This window comes from Halyomorpha halys, unplaced genomic scaffold (assembly GCF_000696795.3).
Source record: "Halyomorpha halys isolate HHAL.00 unplaced genomic scaffold, Hhal_1.1 Scaffold1317.1, whole genome shotgun sequence".
Taxonomy (NCBI): Eukaryota; Metazoa; Arthropoda; class Insecta; order Hemiptera; family Pentatomidae; genus Halyomorpha; species Halyomorpha halys.
Window position 1 is genome coordinate 172,799 of NW_027105103.1, and position 21,777 is coordinate 194,575.

General features: G+C 30.5%; 3 protein-coding genes across 4 annotated transcripts; 1 reads left to right on the plus strand and 2 right to left on the minus strand.

Annotated features, from left to right (window-relative positions):
* Positions 1-1,464: 1,464 nt before the first annotated feature.
* On the plus strand, positions 1,465-14,295 carry LOC106689278 (uncharacterized). Of its 2 annotated transcripts, none has more exons than XM_014434171.3 (3): positions 1,465-1,930; positions 12,077-12,448; positions 13,845-14,295. In XM_014434171.3, exons 1-2 carry the CDS (start codon positions 1,471-1,473, stop codon positions 12,445-12,447), a joined length of 831 nt encoding a protein of 276 aa, XP_014289657.1. In that variant the 5' UTR covers positions 1,465-1,470; the 3' UTR covers position 12,448; positions 13,845-14,295. The 2 variants fall into 2 exon arrangements, with proteins under 2 accessions (XP_014289657.1, XP_014289658.1); XM_014434172.3 differs by having other exon boundaries at positions 12,080-12,448.
* Positions 14,296-20,211: 5,916 nt separating this feature from the next.
* On the minus strand, positions 20,212-20,550 carry LOC106689275 (uncharacterized). The gene has a single exon (XM_014434168.1). It carries the CDS (start codon positions 20,548-20,550, stop codon positions 20,212-20,214), a length of 339 nt encoding a protein of 112 aa, XP_014289654.1.
* A 65-nt stretch (positions 20,551-20,615) lies between these two features.
* LOC106689276 (uncharacterized) lies at positions 20,616-20,951 on the minus strand. Its single transcript, XM_014434169.1, has one exon. The coding sequence runs from the start codon at positions 20,949-20,951 to the stop codon at positions 20,616-20,618; it is 336 nt and encodes a 111-aa protein (XP_014289655.1).
* Between the last annotated feature and the right edge of the window lie 826 nt (positions 20,952-21,777).

Genomic DNA, 21,777 nt, shown 5'->3' on the forward strand with positions numbered 1-21,777 from the left:
TATGTAGAATATACATGTAGAATATATATGTAGAATATACATTCTAAAATAGAACATTACGACATTATTATCGAAAACGCAGTGAGAAGAATGAAAAAAATATACATGTCCATTAGATTTAAAAGGTGTTGTTAGGTGCTCCAAAATTAATTTCATATAGGTGATATTAATATGCCTATACCACATCAATAAAAGAAAAATTGCTTAATTAACACCAGAAATGTATTTGTTCCTCATCGGCAAGGCATTCGCCAAAGTAAATTATGCTGTTTTGTTTTAACAGTGAAACCTCTTAGAAACAAATTTATAACTAAATGCAAACCTGGTGATTTCAGTTGTAGTTACTATTACATCGACATTTTACTTAAATGTAACCTTGATGACGTACTTGATAAGACTAAAAAAATAAAATTTCACAGTATACAAGCTGTAGAAAAGCAATTATTGCTAAGTTAATACAGAATCTCAAGCTTAGAAATTGAATCATTTGCCACATCTCTTTTTGAAATAATATTACTGAGCTTTGTCACAATGCACACAATAGTTTGATATAAGCTGCTTGATCCATGGAAAAATCAGTAGCTAACTTTAGTCAAAAACTAATCATGATCAATTCATTAGAGATAAAGCAATTCATTAAATAATAATTCTGACATTCTATGTTCTTTATTAGCCGAAGTATAAATAATAAATTAATTTTCTTTCTAAACATCAATTCAATCAACAGCATCACCAGGAGAAAAATATTCGGATAATTTTGTTATCAGTAATAGAATATTTATTTATGAAATTGATTTATTTAGTTTTGGAATGATTTATTTTGTTTTTTATTTGAATGATTTATTTTAATTTTCTTTACATCAGTAGTTTAATTATTTTTTTTATCATTTATCTATTTATCTTGAATGTTGTTAAGATGTAGTAAAATAACATCTTGAGTTTAATGTTTTTTATTTATTTATTTTATTTTATCTATTTAATCTTTCTTTTCTTATATTCCTTATTTTGTTATCATTTAATTTATATACTTGTAAATATGGTGTGAATGAGCTCTATGACCCATATTGCCTTTGTCTAATCTTTATATTACATATTTATATATGCATGTAAAAGTTACATAGAATAATTAAACATACGTTTTAACACATACTGGTAAATTGACATTTAAAAAAAAAAATCAAATAAATATATAAACTGCAAATAATATTAAACAAACAATGTTTTGTTTCAAGATTCAAGCGGGAAAATAGTTAATAAGGATTGTGTACGAAAACGTTTTCTTTTTTTTTTTTAATCAAAAATATGTTGTAGAAGAAGAACTAATAATTCAGATAAAAGTGAAAATGAAGGTAAGGAGGGATAGAGAGGACGCGGAGGGAGCGATGTCTGTACAGACGGGAGTGGGGGAGAGGGTTTTATATAGCGGGGAGACCTTGGCAGTGAACACTCAGGGTCTAGAGCAAGGTCAGAATGGTAAGGTCGGTACTCCTAGTGGTCTGTCTGATCGCCGTCGCGGCGGCCGTACCGCTTCAAGATTCCCACTCATCCGACAATGTCGTCGGCAAGGACGAGGAGTCCCTCATGGACAAGCTCAACAGCCGCTGTTCCAAAAGGGAAGCCTCGGCCTGCCTCATGCTCAAGTTGGTGACCTACGTCAACCGCCTCCTCAAGAAGGCAGATATCCCTCTTGGAGACGGTCTCGAAATTTCTCAGACTAGACAGGTCGCCGAAGAACCATTGGATTCATCAGGAAGAGGATTCGAAACAGAGGAGGAAGCCGTTGGTTCCTTGATCGCCCAGAAGATGTGGTCCTTCGTGAGGTCGAGATCAGTCCGCTGGGAGGTCATTCCCGGCTCTGAGGTAGTCCTTTCTACCACCCCCGATCAGGATGGACAGCTCAGCCTTGATCTGTCTCTCAGGGAGACTGCAGGTAAGCTAGAGTTTATCTCTTCAATACATCTAACATTACTTAAAAATTCACTCTAATAATTACATTTTTATGATACTGCATACAAAATTCTATATTTTACACCAAAATTATAACCAAATAACAATCAGTACATCGCATAGTTAACAGTAGTACACATTTTACAATTAACAGCTTTTAGAAATGAATTAAAATCAATTTTTCTTTACAAGCAAAAAAGATTTAAAGTATCCCTGTACTTTTGAATTACTTTAAGCTCTTATTGCTTAAACCCAGAAGAATATATTTGTTTTAGCAATCTAATATAAATATAGAAAATACATTTAAATATTCACATAGTTCCTTGTTTGTTTACTTTTCATATTCTTTCTTAATACTACTAACACTAGTAACAGTAACATAAATATAACATCTAATCCTATAATTTAGAAATTTCACAAAATTTCTGCTATTGCACTAGTTTTACTTGCATCTATATATCAATATTATCATGCTAAAAGGGAATCACTTTATTTTTATCATTTGAAAAAAAAAAAAACATATAAAACGCTGGTATGTGATAATACATTCATAGCATGAAACTCTAATATAGTGTTTTTACTAACAAAGACTGATAGAGCTGCATGAGTACATTGTCTGAATGAATTGATGAATCAACACTGCAATATAGTAAAATCTCAACTTTGATAAAAAGTTATTACCTTTTAGCATAAGCCAACTCAATGATTTTATTTATTGCATGAGCCAAATCAAATAGATTCAAAAAGTTGTAACCCATAAATCGAAGATTTTTAGTAGATCAAAAATGATGATGCATGCGTAAACAGAATCTATTATGAAATCTAAGATTTCAATACGTAATATTTTCTTTATTATCCGAATATATTAAAAATTAACTAGAAAATCTCAATTACGTTTTTATAAAACTGTGGTAGATATTTAATATTTTTTTAAATCAAACTGAATTTCATAACACCAGGCATTTATGGTCCAAACCGAAAAACTAGATTCAGTATGAGGAAGTGTTGCTACTTGTTATAGAGATTTGTGAATCGTGTCAATATTTCCATAGTAAGATATTAAAGAATAATTTAAAATTATGTTTATGTTGATATAAGTAGCACCAAGTTACAGAAAGTTCGGTATAAAAATCAAAACCCACTTATAAAAGTACTTTCTAATTTATTTCAGAACTTTTTCCAGCTAAAAAATAATATTTTTAGGATAAAAGGTGATATTTTGCGTTTCCTTAACTATTCTTTAGTAAACTAAATTAGTTTGCAAATAAAAGAGCTTAAAATAAAATAAAAAGTTTGAAATTAGGCACTAATAAAAAAATAAAATAAAATAAATTTTGGCAGTCTTGGGACTGGCCGACAGAAGTGAAACTTCTGGAAATGAAATAATGCATTAAAATTTAATTATTAATGATAATTCGTTCCCTCTAATGCTTAATGCTGATAATATTAGTTGAACAATAATTAGAATAGATCAGCCATCTCATAAATCAATTAAGCAGGAAAAAGGTTTTATGGTCCAGCATCGCCGGAATTATTAAGTTCCTCTAAATCCTGAATCTCTTATTACAATATAAAAATTAGCCTGCAAGAATTGACCAACGTTACCCTACTCCAACAATTCCGTTTTACCACGCGTCACGAAATCAATCTTGTATTTTATCAATTTTAGTTACATATAGATGGAAGAATAATTTATATTTAAAATTATTATTTATAAAACAACAGTACACGGTATTAATAATTAATTCAAGGAGACAGAAATATACTGAAATATGAAAGTTTCAACGATTTAATTATTTTTCCTCCCACTGGCACATTAACCTACATCACCCCGACATAATTACCATATGATAATAAATTTCCAACCTGCGGTAAATGCAGCCGGGAGATGTTGGCCACAAGCGGAGGGGGCGGGGCAAAAGGAATATACTGACCTAGGCGGATCTGGGCAAAGGGGACGCGATTGGTTGAGATAGCTAAGGAAACTTGATTGGCCAGTTCTTCAACCAATTACAGGCCACCGATCTGGGTCACTCGGCATTTCACCTGCTTCCTCTAGGTTAATGAGGGATTTTTATTCCGTCCACACACCCTCTTCTACCAAGCGTATCTTACAGTGGAGTGGGCAATAGTATATCCATACGGAAAGGCATAGTGTATCCACCGAAAACCCAAAGAAAATTAATATTAAATAAGGATGTATAGCTTTGAAGTCAAACGCAAACAATATTAATTAATACACATCCAATAACAAAGCAACCAAAATATTTTTTTATAAACTATATCGATAATCTTCAAGAATTTTCATTCCGCAACACAAACTCGAGGCACATTCGTTTTTCCTCTATGTCAATCTTATGTACTGATTGAGGCTTGTGTTTTTGTTACGATTTGAAAAAAAAAATTTTTTTGTTCCTAATTGCATACGTCGATTTAATTCTACAAAAAATATAAGACTCGATTTTTTTTTAATTTCACAATAGGAACGTGATTAGCAACATTAAAAAAGATAAACTCAATCAAATGTAAAAGGCTTAACAGTAATGATTATTTATTACCTTACTACACTTTGGAAACGTTTTTTAAAATTTTAAACTAATCAAAAAATACCTTGTCAAATTAAACATTTAAGTAACGTGAATGCATTGACACCATGACTCTACTTAAATATTTTTGTTTAGCTTTTGTCGACTGCCATTGAAATAAAACCATATAATTTTAAATCGGTTTTCTTGACTATATCTCGATACCTATGTTTAAAAAGCTACTAAATTTTCTACACAAAAGGAACGCGTGAAACTGTCGATACCAAAATCGAATTTTCGCAAAACAAAAATGTACGCGTTCTAATAAAGTCTGCGTATAAAATAATACAGTGCAACCACCAAAGATGTTAATTCATTAATTGTAAACATGAGTCAAATCGAATAGAAAATATAATAAATTTTGTTTTTCAATACCGCAGTCCTTACAACAATGAACACGTAAAGCCACATTCACTTGTTTTCGTAATTCTAGGAAAGAATCTATGTATGCCAAGCGTTATATTAAATAATAGATCAGTTAATTCTTACTCAAAATTTTGAAACTCTCACATTTATTATTAATTAATATTAGCCAGCTATTTATTATTATAAAATCTATATGAAACCTTACATTTACCTTTTCAATTCTTGAATTCAAGAAACTTAGTCTTTTCAATTACATTTAAAGAATTGCAACAAATTTCTCCTAATGCCACTAGATCCAAGCTTGTATGTACGTGTATATATCTCGTCATTAAAATATTGTCTAACTGTACTTAACTTATAAAGAAAAACATTTTAAAAAAAATTAATCGCATTTTCGAGAAAATATTAAATTATGGTTAAGCACAAATAAACTTGTAATTCAAATAACATAACTACTTTTAGTTTATGTGAATTAGTACTATCACATATTTTTACGAAATGATAGCTTTGACAAAGTTATAAATTATTGCACTGCACATCATTTATTAATAAATTCTATACGTGTCTACGTCGAAGGCTAGATGTCATAAAAAAAAAATCAGATTCGTCAAGGCCTGTTGGTACAGTTCTAGGACATTTGAAATTTTAAAAACGAAAAAAAAAACATTAAGTAGCATGATATTTATTTATATTGGGATTCGTATTTAGGAGAATTCTAAGGAAAAAGAATATCCAAAATTCTAAATCGTCAAATTGTGAATGCAACGATCAGTATCTCCTAGACCATTGGGAAAGTACTGCTCCCATGTTTTTAAGGTCATCGGTGTTTACAAGTTGCTTCTGACAAGAACAAGCTCCGGACTTTTAAGGAAACCCGTCCTACGACCCAAATACTAGGCTAAGATGTGCACGCCCGCTCGAGAGGGCTAATTGTCCCAATCCTCTCACCGTGTCGATATAGGGCGCAGGTGCAACGCCCTCTCATGAACTTGGCCTTGAGGCAGGTCGGGATCATCGGCGTACGTAGGCTTTCTCTAAGAAACAGTGGATCTATTCAGTGATACTAGATATTTGGGAGATCTTCGAGTTAGAGGACGGTTGATCATTTGCAGCTAGTCATGTCTCATGTTCGTTCTGGGGTGTTTTCTCTTTAAGGATCTAGGTATAAAAGCTCAATCAAACTTGAGCGCTTGTAGTCATCTTAACACTTTAACTTTAGGTACATGAAGATATTCCTAAACTATCTTCAAACTCTCTAATTACGAAAATTCCTAGAATACAGACTATGAGTTGTCTACGAGATATATGGTACTTATGAAAACAAGATAGAAACCAAAAAGCTCGAGTAGAGGATTATTACCTGAAATGAACTCAATCAAACTAATAAACTCAGCATTAGGACAAATCTATGATAGCTCCATGGAATATAAGTGGATCTGAAAGGAGCAAAACATGTTAACTGTAAGGTTGTACACGCTACCACTTCCAACTCGTGTAACCTTACCATACTAAGTTCATAACGAGTGTTCATAACCCACAATAATATTTATAAATATTATAGAAAAATCGCATACAATTTTATTAACTTCAATAGAAGGTTTATTTAATCAAATAAAAAAATGAGAGCTTCAGAACATCATTTAACATCAAATTATAAGAAAAGAGAAAGGGCGAAAGTAACTAAATAAATAAAATAACCTTGAAGAATTTTATATCAAATTTAACTATTTTTTAAAATGGCAATGTATCACTTTACCAAAAACTTTCAGGAAAAGATCGAAATTCAGGCAGTACCCACCACCCAACTACAGGGTAAGTTAAGGAAACCGATAAAAATTTTTAGAAAAACTTCAGATTTTCTCACCCTCACCAATAAATTGTATCTGCTTCCCTGATTCATATGCACAAAAATGTCAAGTTAAATATACTTCATATCGACAGTAATAGGAGACAAAATTGCACCTCTATTTCAATAGCTTTTACTCCAGCCCATAGAAATCTGGAAGTTAGCTAATTTCGATTTCAGTACTATAAATATAAGTTGGTTTATCTAAGGAGGATAGCGAAAGTAATAAGTGAGAAAATAGTCGAAATGGGTAAAGTATTTCGCAAGCTGTAGACAATTTTTCAATGCTGAGTTATGCTAATTTTACCAAGACCCTTATTATACTCATTTAATCTTCTCTGTAAAAAAAATGTTTTGGTGGAAGAAATATGTCGGATTTAATGTGCTATAGAGTTTGTAAAAAGGAGCAGAGTAGCTCAGCCATTAAATCACTGTGTTCCCTATCTCCCGTGTACGAGTTCAAGTATCAACGTAGTAGATAATTATTTATTCTTTTAAATCAACCATGGATCTACATTGGGGTATATAGACACTCCTAGGATACACATAGCCTCTAGTAGGTTCTTTGATTATGGGAAAACGTGATGATTGAGCGTGATTTCTTACTAAAATGCTCCCTTGTACAACCGTTGGTCCACAAAAAAGTACTTCCGTACGAAGTCTTTGATCCCTAGACTCTTTATGGTTTGTCGCCATAAAGGTTCTAATATAACTTATTCCTGTAATTTACTGACAAAAATTTTCCCCGCCTTCCCTCACTATAGTATTGATAATTATAACTGAACTTATACATTATGCCTATTTGTACTGATGAATCATTATTTTGAGAGTTTCCATCATTATCGTAGAATGGATCGGATATTCCCTGATTCTCACGGAACGAAAAAAAATTGGTCATCAGTATGTTAACATTTCCAGTCAAATTACCACAACCATTAAGAGCATGAATTTTGCTCATTAAGGTCAGCAGTGTTAGAAATACCAGTCACTAAACTTAAAGACAACAATCAACAGTCATGCCGCTCTATCTCGTTTAGCAATCTTAGAAAATAACTGCTAAGTTGATTTCCTTTTGAGGATATTTGTAAGAAGAGATTTCCACAAAACGATTTTCAAAGCTGTTAACCTTTCCAGTAGGTATTTCCTAGGATCTGGGTCGTAAATGGTAAAAATGTAGTGACTGGACTTAGGTAGAAAAAAAGCACATAAATAATTTTCAAAACTTCACAAAATTATAAGTACTGAATAACAAAACATATTCTGAACAAAAATTTGCTCTGAAGGGGATAGTCTTTGTTACAACCCTCTATAAAACTATTACGTCACTTAAGGTTTAATAGAGAAAATAAACAAAAAAAATCATTAAGGAGATTAGTCAGTAAATAAATTAGTAAGATCTTGTCATTCCCACTCTACGTACAGACCTGGTCCTCACTGGAGGACTCAAAAAAAAAAGTCATTTCAAATGAATTTATCTAATTTTCGTTAACGATTGATAGTAGAATGTTAACGGCGTCTCGATATATTACTGCTCCCCGAAACTGTTTGATTTTAGTTAGATTTAATGAAACTTCAATCTCCTATTTTTTTTTTATTTCTTAAACGATCTTATTGTATTCCATAAATATACGAATAAGTACAAAATCAGATTATAAACATTCTAACTAAAACTTTCATAGCTCGTTAAAGATGCACACACCGTAACATATTCAAATGAGACTGAGTTCGTTTATATTTTCCAGTCTGTTGGTTATGCTAGGTGCTTCGTTAGACGGAGTCAGATCCACTCCAGTTACTGGAACATTTTCTTGAAGCAGATATTTTTTAAGATAATAATGGCGACGTTTTGAAGGAAGCCTTTCCTTTTAATGTCCCGTGCTGAGAGCAAACGGTGAAAGTCCGGTACTAGAATAGAAGGTTTATAGGCTACTTAAAATATATTTTTATGAAACAGAATTCTTCAATTTGTTATTGGTTTGAAATAAATAAAATAATTTGCATCTTATTTGTTACAGACCGATAAATATTTTCATTGAAATGAAAAATAAAAAAAACCTTTGATTCTTTCGCAAGATACAATAGTCAATGAATTCAAAATTATATTCGATATCATTCAATATCAGAACCCTTACGCCACTCAGAATTATTATCGTCAGTTATTATCAAAGTATTTATAGGCATCAAGAAAAAAAATTAAAATACACTTCAATATTAAAAAGAGTAAACCCTCAGTTTTAATTCATTCAAGACTATAACAGTTAAAGAAGTTAAGCAATACTAACTAGAAAAAACACAAACAAGTCTATTGCCATTGAATTATCCCATTGCAGATACATTATTTATAAATTATATATTTAACAATTTTTTTTCACTCATGTCATGATTTCATATCTTGAATTTAATTTTAAAGCAAGTCGGAGATTTTCGATGGAAATGTAATTGTAATTGGAAATATAAAATATTTTAGTTATTTCCAAAGCTTTTAATACACTTTTAGAAAATATTTAAATTTTTTATCCAAAATAAAAAGTTAGTATTCTAACATTGCAGTTATATTTAACGATTTTTTAAACATATGAAATAAACAGAAAGCTTTCTTATAAAAATTCAGGAAACTGACTGTAACAACGTTATTAAAAAGTTTTATTGAAAACTAATGGTAAAATGAGATATATATATAGTTGAGTTAATCATTTACATATTTATGTTTACCATAATAGTACCTACTTTACCAGTTAACTGTCATTTATTGTGAAAGTTGAAGTTAATTGGTCACAATACTGAACCTGTATAACTCTAAGGTCGTGCGGGTCTTCGACACTCTCAATGCATTTAGCATATAATCACCACACTCCATCACAATTCGATTGCCCCTTTCCCACGGCAAATAACATAACTTTCTAAGGGTCACTCGTAAAACAATAATCGTTATCCCTGCCAAATACTTCACGAATCCATCGTTCAGTTCATGGCCGAATCATGCAGCTTTCTCCGATTTATTATCTAACTAAACCTTCTAATTAAGTATTCATTTGAAGCAACAGTAGCACTAAAGTCTTTATGAACACTCTGGCCTTTTTATTAAAGAATACAAATTTCATGATTAAGTAGAAAAATCAATATCTGGCAGACCTCCTGGGAAAATCTCATCAACTCCTGTTCTCAAGGGTTGCATTTAACTTTTTTTATACATCATCCTCACTATTGTTAATTGCGAGAAAATCGGCATATGACATTATGAAAAATATTATGAATATTGAAAATTCATTGCGCATATTTAGATCAGGAATACTTACAAAAAATAATTAATATTCTAAAATTTTATAAAATTCTTGATAAATTAATGTTGTAGGTCTCTTTTTCCATTGAAAAGGAATTAAAAGTTACCTTGACGAAATAACTGCTAAATATAGTGAAAGAGGATAGAAAGAGATCATACTTAACTCGAAAAATATTTCATATTTTCTTAATCTGTTCACGCTTCTTTGTAATGAAATACTTATTAAAAATTAAGAAGTAAACGTACATAAATATATGAAAACTGTTATATTTTTCTATATCAAATACTTTAAACAATATGATATACCGTAAATTGAAAAGTACTGCTCAATTAAAGTACGCACTGCGCAAAAAGATTGGAATGCACTATCTATGCTGATTGATATACAGGAATTACTTTGTAATAGCCTTTTAAACTAAAGTAAAAATAAAGCGTAGAATCGGACTATTTATGATAGTTGTAAATGGTTTTTGTATCTAATTTAAATTTTAATGTTCTCTCAAAAATATCATATTTTTTAAATCCATATATTAATTAAAGTGTAACTATATCTCGATATTTTATCGGTTTCCCTAACCTATTTTGTCTAAAATTTTACACTTTTTATACTTCGGTACACGTTATGGACTATAAAGGATATTTTTTCTTCCATCCGTTCTAAATACCAGCCCTTGACATGCACGATGCCCTATCCCAATTCGAAGGCACACTCGATAGACACCAGCTACTTAGATTACGTGATGAGACCGATGGACCCCCTGAAGATGACCCCTAAGCACGTCCGAAACCTAAGAGCCCTCTTACAATAGGCCACTCTCACAATCATACACTGAAGAAACTGTGACGAAGGTTCCGATTCGCTTCGTCTCTTCCTATTCAGCTGCATACAGAGTCCGCGGGAGATCTCGACACGCACTAAATTGTCACACTTATCCCACCTAGTTTTACTTTTTGAAGGGTTTCGATCCTTATCCTTTGAAAGATTTTTTTTATGTGTTCTACTTATATTCTTGATAAAAAAAAAAAAAAAAAAAAAAAATAGGAAATTGATTAATATCAAACGTAATATAGAGAGGTACATGAAGTTGTTTAACAATAGCATGTAACTAAATTCGAGAAAATTTATTAGGTAACATATAGTAATTCAAACATTTTGGACTCTTCTGTCTGAGGAATTGGGAAATATCGTGGGACCCAAAAGAGGGGACATACTTAAGTTGTCTGTCACAATGAGTCACTATATACCTATTTCTTGGTAACGATAGCATTGAAGGATGTTTTTGTTCTCTTTATATTCCACTACTTTGAAAAATACTCCGTTGATAATTCGAGCTTGTAACTTCTCTTCTTAGTATCTTAAGAGATTAAGTAATGATAACATCATTCAAACAATGATAACCCTTTGATCCATCGGGAAATGATTTTTTAAAGATGCCTTGTAACGGATGCCCATTAACTTCTTTAAGTGCTTGTTGAATTTTATTGATTTTTTTTTGTAGTAGTAAATTTTTTCATAAGTGTAATTATACAAACTACTATTTTTAATTAAATAAGTTAGTTAGTATAATTAATTAGTAAGTCAATGTTTAATTAATGTATTGACATAATAAAGAACGATCAAAGCTTTCATTTTAAGAAGTACTACTTAATTCAGTTCAAATCCCTCTCTAAACTTACTTTTTTGTAAAATTTTCTATATATCGAAAATGTTGAATATAACAACTACATAAATATTTTTTAAAAAAACGGAAAAGAACTAACAAATAACTTTGACTAGCTCATATACAATGATATTCACAGAAAGAGTACAGTGGGTCTTGATATCTTAACTTCAACAAAATATACAAGTTACAAATTATTTCTTAAGTATACAGTAGTCATTATTTGCAAGATATTTTATGTTTCTAATGTTCTCTTAACAGAGAGCATTTCTGGTAATGCCATAAGTATTTTTTCGATTAATGCGGAAACTTAGATTCCTGATTAATTTTATATTTTATAAACTGATGATTGAGAAATATTTCCGTGTGTCATAAATATTTGTTTTTTTAGCAGGAGGACAAGAAGGCAGAGGAAAGAAGAACAACATGGGACCACTCCTAGCCGCAGGTGCCATGAAGGTGGGTATGATGGGAATCCTGGCCTTTAAGGCCTTGGCGCTTCTCGTCGGTAAGGCCCTCCTGGTGTCCAAGCTGGCCTTCCTCCTAGCAGCCATCATCGGCCTCAAGAAGCTCTTCTCCCAGCAGAAGCACGTGACCTACGAGGTGGTGGCCCACCCGCACCACAGCCACAGCCACGTGAGCGAGCACGGAGGACACGGAGGTGGCGGGGACTCCTACAGCTCAGCCTGGGGCAGGTCCATCGAGCCCGCAGCCTCTTCCGATCCTCAGACGCTCGCCTATTCAGCTCATGCACCGAAGTAGGGTGAGTTTCGAGTGATTGCTCTTTACAGGTTTGAACAAGTTCACAAGGTCGGTTCCTCTACATTAAAATGTATAAATGGATCCTGCCCCTTTTAACTCCATTCTTGGTGATGGAATATGGATGGTACCATCAACTGACTGAATATTTAAATATTCAAAGCATCTTATTCCAGGATTGAAAACAATTTAATTTCCCAGCTACAAAAAAAGTTGTAGTTGATAATGTTCAGTATTGTTTTTCTATTAATCGCTCAAAAAAAAAAAAAAGTGATACCGAATTAAATTTAAAAAAAGAAAAGTAAAACGCTAAATTAATTAGGGTGACACTTTTCTATAATCTCTATAAAAATGGAGGTAAATCTAATTTTTTTAAACAATTACTGGTTACTGAAACTGATATGAAGAGAAAAAATTACTTTACTTCCTATTCACTGATTGGCAAGGGGAGGATTAAGGTAAAAACCTTATCTAAAATTAATTTCGCAGAATATAAAATATTACATAAAATTTGAAAAAGGTGATAATATATTTTTTTTTCCTATAATCATAAGTATGAAACGTTTACAAAACCTTTCATGCCAAAGTAGAACTGGAAAATTTCAATAGTTAAAAAGAAATTCAAAAATGTATGTCTTAAACAAATTCGGATCAAAAAAACTACTATTAGACTGCCTTGCTTGATATGAACATACTATATTTCTAACCAAAAAAGTCACAAGTTACTACATTTTTAATATGTAAACCAATTGCTAGGACTAAATATAATGTTTCTTGAGACATTAAAATATAGAAAACTATTGGATTTTAAGTAGTTTTTACATATTTAGTAATATGTAGTCTTTAGATATCTTCAGATCAAAAATATTTTATTACCCCTGCATTTCAAGCTTATTATTATTACATCAATTACAAACAGCTAACTACATTTTGTGAAATTAAAGAAGAATCTTTTTATTTTATATTATCATTAAATTACCTGGGTTTGGCAAGGTTCTAACTAAAAATTATGTTTTCTCTCATAAATCACTCAAAACAAAGCTACATAGCTTCCACATAAATTTCAGTGCCATCAGTTACAAATTAAGTAACTAGCAGAGTGACATGGTCCTATCTGGTGACGAATTTCAACTAAATATATAAAATGTAACTTAAAAACCCTACTTCTCAAAATTATGGTAAAAGTAGTTAGAATATTGCCTAACCAAAATCACAATTACTTGCTAAGTAAAATATTAATTAAATCACAGTGAAGTACAATGCATCAAAGATAAATTTAATTATGTTTGATGGTAAACTTCAAAGTAATAACAGATTAATTCAATATTTATGTTTCTTAATTTTTATCTATAATATTTTTCAAATTTAGTAATACTAACAATTTTTATTTTATTTTTCAGGCATGCAATGATGTCGGGCAACACCTAAACCTCCAAACGCTCAATCACTTATTTATTTATTTATTTATTACAATGAAAAGCATAATTTATTGAATAATATCAAGTTTTTGATAATTAAAAAAAAAACGGGAATATTGTAGGGCTTTGTTAAGAAAAGCCTTTTTGTATGTACAATTTATATCACACAGTACTTGACAGTACCAAGACAGTACCAGGACAGAGTTAGGTTAGTGCGAGAAACCACCTCGCGGTAATGGCTCGTGAACAGACATGACAAGGACAACAAGAACAGTTATCAACAATGATTAGCTTCAGCCAAATCTAGCTTGTAAGGAAATGGACTCAACTGACTCGACAGACTAGAACTGTTTAACAGCCTGTACATATCATTATGTATATAAAATCGACAAGAACTAACTAAATAGACCAATAAATATATTTAAATTTGTAATTGTTTTGATTTATTTTATTTAAAAATTGTTTTCCCTTTCCCAAACCCAATTTTTCCCAAGTTTACTGGTAAACACAGATAATGTTTTGAAAATACAAATATTACCTTTTAGGTGAAATTTGTAAAATGCAAAAATATTAAATAAAAAATTCTACACTGTATAAGAAATAAATAGTAAAGTAATTAAGAAAGTAATTCATTACATTCTCAACTAAACGACAATAATACCTCAAGTAACTACAGTTATTACATATCACTGATTTGCTTGAAAAGTTGTTCATCTTTTATTTAGAATTGGACAAGGGCATTGCGCTTATTTAGAACCTAATTTAATTTTATCAATGATAAACTTAAATTAGATGAGATCACTCAAAAATTTACAATATCTATTCTTCCATGACAATTATTTTTCTGTTCTTCATTATTAAATATAATTTCTTAATTTGCAATACATTAATATATAAAAGATAACAGTGAATTTTTTTTTTCAAATGATTCTTTTTTATTCATATATTTTTTTTTGTGGTCTTGAATAAATTTCACAATAATTTAAAATGAATTTCTGAAGTATATATAACAATTCAATTTGTAAGATAAAATTCACAAATAAAATTACTTTATAATTTACAATTGAGGAACTTCATTCAAGAGAAAATGTATTGAACAAAGTGAATTCACATGAATTGAAAATCCATCAGATGTAAATGTTTTAAACACTTAAAATTATATTGCAACCTTTTTATTGAAATTATTTTAATAATTTTTACACATAATCTAATACAGATCATGTTTAGCAATATGATACAAAAGCAAGACATTTTTAAGTTTTTACTCAGTTCTGTTCATTAAAAATTGTAGATTCTTATATGTAATATGTAAGTATAGAATCTTGGGTAATCATACATAAGAACAATAAAAATCAGCAATAGAAAGCACCTTCTATAGTAATTCATGATACATCAAAAGAGATGGACCAGAGATTTTGATATTTAAAGCTCCATGACATTAATTATTAATTCACTCCAATGTATTGTTTATTCATTTGTTTTTCTCTATTTTTTTTTTTGTAATCATGGATGATTCTCATTTTACAGATATGTTTTAGTAGTACATTTACTGAATTAGTTAAGCCTAACCTGATCATTTCATTTCCTTGATATATATCAATTGTATATCTATATATCTAGATATATCAATATATATCTACTTTCAAACTTTGTCCCCTAGTTTTAACGTCATTACTAAGAAAAAATAGAACTTCAAAGATTACAGCTAAAAGAAAAAAAAAAAAAAATTGAGAAATTCTATCATATCAGCCAGGAAAGGAACGGCAAGCCAACACATAATAGATTTGGGGAGCTAACATCAATGCATTTTCGTCATTAAAAAAGCCATGTCCTTCATTCTCATCATTACTAAATCTTTTCAGAAGTAATTATCATGCTCCCTTTGAAAATTATTTCATTTTTAATAATTTAAGTATGACTATCATTGTTTCAAAAAGTTTACAAACAATATTTGTAATGTTTAATATACTGATTTTGGTCAAGTAAAATATACGGAAATATCAATGCCAAGATAAGCAATTGTATCATTACTACACTTGAATTTACAAATTTTTGAACTCTTATTTTTATGAAATGAATTTTATTCTAATCTTAAAAAAAAAAACTTGCTACTTGCTATTTTTTTTACAAAATATCAAAAAATAAATATTTTATTTTATTTTCATAAAAATTGTAAATTAAGACATTTTGTTTTAAAGGTTATTCATAATTTCCTATAGGCAGAGAGCCCTGGTTCTTACAGTTCATCTTCTGTATAACTTTTATCTCATTTCATTCATTTATCTCATTTTGTTTTATCACTCTAACTTTGAAAAAAATATTAAATTGATGCTGATTGATATTACTGATTTTGAAAATTTTAAAAATCCATAGAAAAACAACACTTCTGATATTGGTCACTACACTAGTTCAGATTAATGGCCAAGTTTTCATAGATGGTGTATGTTCTTGGAATATCGTATTCCAAATTATTGAAATACTATAATTTCTTTTTAACTTAATGCACTGTGACCATGAAGACCTATTTTACACCATAGTTGAATGCTTCAAAGCATAAGTTTTTTGAAATATTGGCTGGATTGACCTGTCTTTAATCCATACCAAATTCAGAGAACTTAAGAGATACTCTGTCCTAATGAAGCAAAAATTTGCTTCTCACTTTACAATGCCCACCTAGATATAGCTTACAGTGAAAGGAACTTGTGTTGGGCCAGTATTCTGTTAATTTAGTACTTTTAGCTTCAATTTCCCTCTTGGCTTGGGAAAGGCATAAGCCACTGACTGGCTCCAGGGTGATAAGACTGTTCTTAGAGCCTTTCTTTGCCAAATACATTCACTAGAGCTAGGCTAATAAGGACTGCATCACAGTACTTCACAACTTCTGATCAAGTGGCAGGAATGCTTAGTCCCTCGATTCCTCAATACTACTTAGTTCTGGTAATGTTTACCTAGTAATTTATACCTAATAACGTTTGGATTTGGAGTTCAGAATACAAGTCCAACAATTTTTCAATCGAAAATTGTATTCAAAATTATATAAATTCAGGAATTTTATATATATAAACTAGAATGGATTAAATTAGAAATCTACTTAACACTAAATTAACAAAAAAAAAGCTTGAGATTAAGTGTATATATATATTCTTTTTAACTTCAATATTAGAATTGGATTAAATTAAGAACCTGCTTAACATTAGATTTTTGTTTATACACTGATGGTGGTACATATATAAACATATAGTAATGGCAGAAGTATTGATCATAGATTAAAGTAACTAAATATAAATCAGAAAAAATAGTATCAACTTAAAAAAAAAATATATACTTTACATAATTTAACAGATATAATAAAACATTAACTGTGAAAAGTGACTAGAATATTTATCAAATGAACCATCTAAAGAATTTTAGATAAGTTTCTTTGTTTGGAGTATGATATAAAAAAAATATATACACATGTAATATACAACTTACCCTTGATTCCTTGGAAGTGTCAGTTGCTTCTTTCTTGAATTCACTATCAGCAAAGGTATTTAAACTCAGCAGATTTTGAAATGAACGAAACCGGATGTCCATAGCAGTAACTAAGAAATACACTAGAACATTAACTAGAACTTTAAGTATCACAAATGAAAACACTGAGCGGCACACCCGAACCGTACCGGAAAAAATAATAGAAACTAAGGAAGCAAGATATCTTCATACTTTAATATATGTAATATAAAAAAAAATTAAAGCCACTGCATTGCACCAGTGTTAAGTCAAAATGCACTATGTCAATAAAAAACTGATATAAATATTTAGAGATTACTCAATAATAAAACTGAAATAATTGTAAAAGTTTCATACCATCAGTAAATTAAGAAGAGTATAAGTTAATATTTATATTGCTTATATAAGTAATCATAAGTATACATTTATAATCTTAGAATTCTTTCTTGAGACTGGCAATTTTTTACTAAATAATTCAAAAACACTATCCAAATTATAGTCTCAAAACATTTATTTCATTTACACGTCCAACGTTTCGGCCAATTCGGCCATCTTCAGGGACAATCTTAATTTACTATGAGACATATCATTTATCCATTTTAAAAAACTCCATACAGGCTATTCTGCCCAGGTCAAAACATTTATATCTAATATGTCAAAAATACATTAAAAATCACAGTCAAACTATTTCTCTTTTACCACTATTTATACACTTTTATTACAACCTCACTTGTAAGGTCAGACAAGTGAGGTTGTAATAAAAGTGTATAAATAGTGGTAAAAGAGAAATAGTTTGACTGTGATTTTTAATGTATTTTTGACATATTAGATATAAATGTTTTGACCTGGGCAGAATAGCCTGTATGGAGTTTTTTAAAATGGATAAATGATATGTCTCATAGTAAATTAAGATTGTCCCAAAAGATGGCAAAATTGGCCAAAACGTTAGACGTGTAAATGAAATAAATGTTTTGAGACTATAATTTGGATAGTGTTTTTGAATTATTTAGTAAATAAGTATACATAATATTCACAATATTTTCCCAATAAATTAATAAAACTTTATTTCTAATCAATATACAAGAATTGACAAGACTAATAAATAAAATGATAGCATAAGCAAATTAAAAATCTACTCTTGACATTTCTTTGTAAAACTTTTAAGCCCTAAATACACACTAAGATAAAGTCACTAACACAAAGTACAGGAAGAGTTGTCTAATTCATACAACTCATTCACTACAATAGTGAATTCAAATAAGAATAGCATTTATAATGATAAGAAAATAATTGACCATGCATAATATATATGACGAGAAGATTGATGGGGGTGAAGTCAGAGAATAACACAAATAACTAAAAAAACTAAATCACTTCTGTTTTATGAAACACTTGTGTTTGATTTCCTATAAGCTCATATCTATACTGTAAAAAAGGTTTATTATCATTTTGATTAAAATTCACATCTCACCTTATCAACTATTTCTCTTGTCATAATTCACACCAACTATGTGGTCACATTCAAATATGAGATTCAAATGAAGAAATGATGTAGTAATCACTGAAATACTGATTTCAGATGAGGCATGTTTTGAAATCAGATGTATGTAAAACATTTTGTACATTTTTTTTTTCAAGATGGAGGGCAACTGGATGGATGGAGATATTTATCACACCCTCAATGGGATATTAGCATAACTCAAAATTCTAACTTAAAGGATAAATGAATTTCAAAGATTTGAAATAACATTAGAACTCATTTTTTCTTACTATGCTATTAAATTATAATATTGATTCTTAGTGGTGTATTTTTCATTTACACTTTTAAATCAAAATGAGTTTTAATATAAAATTAAAAATTTTCAAATCCTTTTTCCTCGAAGGTTTATTATGATTATTTTATTATTATTTATTAAGATTATTAAATACATAAGTATTGATTGCATTAGTGGTTCAATATATATTATATAGTACTTTTGTAAATCAAAAAATATCCATGAGGTCATAATGACTAAGCATATATGTCCACCACCTTTGTGTTCTTATGTTGGTTCAAATAAGGCCGGGGTAGTAAAATTTTATTTTTTGTGGTGGACCCACTGAATGGACCTCAACCTTCGACACCAACTAACATTGTTGGTAACCTAGGATAATCCATCCTTCCTGCCTTATTTGGAGTACCCTAGGATGTCAAACCAGTTACAAATAAACGAAAGAATAAAAGGCTACTGTCATGTAAAACTACAGTTAAATAAATGTATATTTTTCTGAACTTAATAATTAACAGAGTTGCTGTTATTTTAGTCATGCTTTCAACTGAAAAATTATATTTTCTTGCTATCATTATAACTTATTTTAATTAGTTGTTACTTCATTTAAATGATTTATTTTCTTTTAACTTCCATGATATGAAAATAGTTCGATATAATCAGGTTATAGTTTTGATGGTGAAATTTAATTTTTCTTTTAAGTGAAAGGAAGTATCAATAAGAAGAAAAGAAAATTAGATTTAAGGAGAAAAGTGCCTGAGGATTGGATATTGGGAAGGAAGTTTAGGACTGGAAGAACTTCAGTGATCAGGATTGAAAAATATTTTATAAAAACAATATACAATCCCAAATGGGTTTTGGAAACTAGTTACCTAAATTAAGTTATGGAAACATAACATAGACAACACCTTGATATTTGAACCAAAAATTGTATTCATGAAAACTCAATCAACTAAAAACCTGATTGATCACACTTAATTGCTATTAATAAATAATAAACTAGCAAATAATAACTTTACTTTTGCATGTTTTTTATCTCAATGGGTTAGTTACTAAGTCAGACTGACCCTCCACTTCTCTCTATCGCACTAGTTTTCCTCCTCAAGTCCCCTGCTGGCCATGTCCTCCTCCATGCAGTCCTTCCACTGGGTTTGGTGTCTTCCTCTCCTCCATTTTCCTGGTTTTTCCCATTGTAGAAGTCTCTTCGGCCATCTACATTCTAGCATCCATTGACAGTGCCCATACCATTGCAGTCTGCACCTTCCAACCCTCTCTGGAACTCCTTTGGTCACCCCCAGCCTGCTCCTGATGTCCTCATTCCTGACTCTATAGAGGCGGGTAATTCTCAGGCATCTCCTCCAGAAATCCATCTCTGGCGCTTGTAGTTTGGAGTAGAGTCCTGAGTTGTATCTAGGTTTCTGCGGCATAGTTAAGTCAGGGCTCAAAAATACTTCTAAAAATTTGCCTTTTTTTGTCCGTTGAGAGGCATATTTCAGAGGACTGGGTGCAACATTCTAGTTAACCTTCTTGCCAGACCAGCTCTCCTCCTAACCTCTAGTTCCAACTCACCGTTCCCATCTATTGTCAACCCCAGGTATTCAAAGGAGTCTACCTTCTTACATTCACTTCCATTAATCTGACGGTCCATGGCCTCTTTGCAGTTTACTCGCAGGTATTTGGTCCTTTCAAAATTTATTTGTAGACCCCACAGGCTGCATTCTTTTTCCAGGGCCTTCAGTGCTTCTTCCAAGTCATCTCTGCTAGATGTGACCATTTCTTGGTCTTCAGTAAAGAAAAGGGAAAACAGCATATGTTGGTTGATGTCCATGCCTTTCCCTTCCCATTGTGCGTTCCACTCCTTTATTGCCTTTTTTAGTTCTACATTCTGTGATGGATCATACCCTTTTTTGTAATATATTTAGTTACATACTTAGTCTTACTATTTTATTTCAATTTATTCATAAAATTTATCTTTTAATCATAACATTTAAAAGCATGTATGGTGTTGGTGATTTTTATAAGATTTAGGTAGAGATAAAATAAAATAAAACTGATTTTTTACATAACAATTTTGAGGCTATGACAGCAAAAGTAGCCTAACTCACAATATTGCTTCAATGGCAATTGCATTTAGTTTTAACTAAAAACAGAATTATTTGTATTGGACAAGTTCTTATATTGATTGGAAAATTTGGAAATTAGGTTTACTTTTATAGGTTAAACTTTATAAAACAAAACAAATATAGGAGTTTCAAGAATTTTACGGATTAGCACCTTTGCTCTCAGCCTTAATTAGCCATATATTTTAAGTGCAACTTCTCGTGAAACAACACTTATTTTGGAACACTTCCCAGATTTGGCAAATTTTTAGTTCTACATTCTGCGATGGATCAGTGTAAATTTCCAGATATATAAAATAACTGTTATCATAAATAACGTTGAAAAATATTTTATAAAAACAATATACAATCCCAAATGGGTTTTGGAAACAAGTTACCTAAATTAAGTTATGGAAACATAACATAGACAAGACCTTTAATATTTGAACCAAAAATTATATTCATGAAAACTCAATCAACTAAAAACCTGATTGATCACACTTAATTGCTATTAATAAATAATAAACTAGCAAATAATAACTTTACTTTTGCATG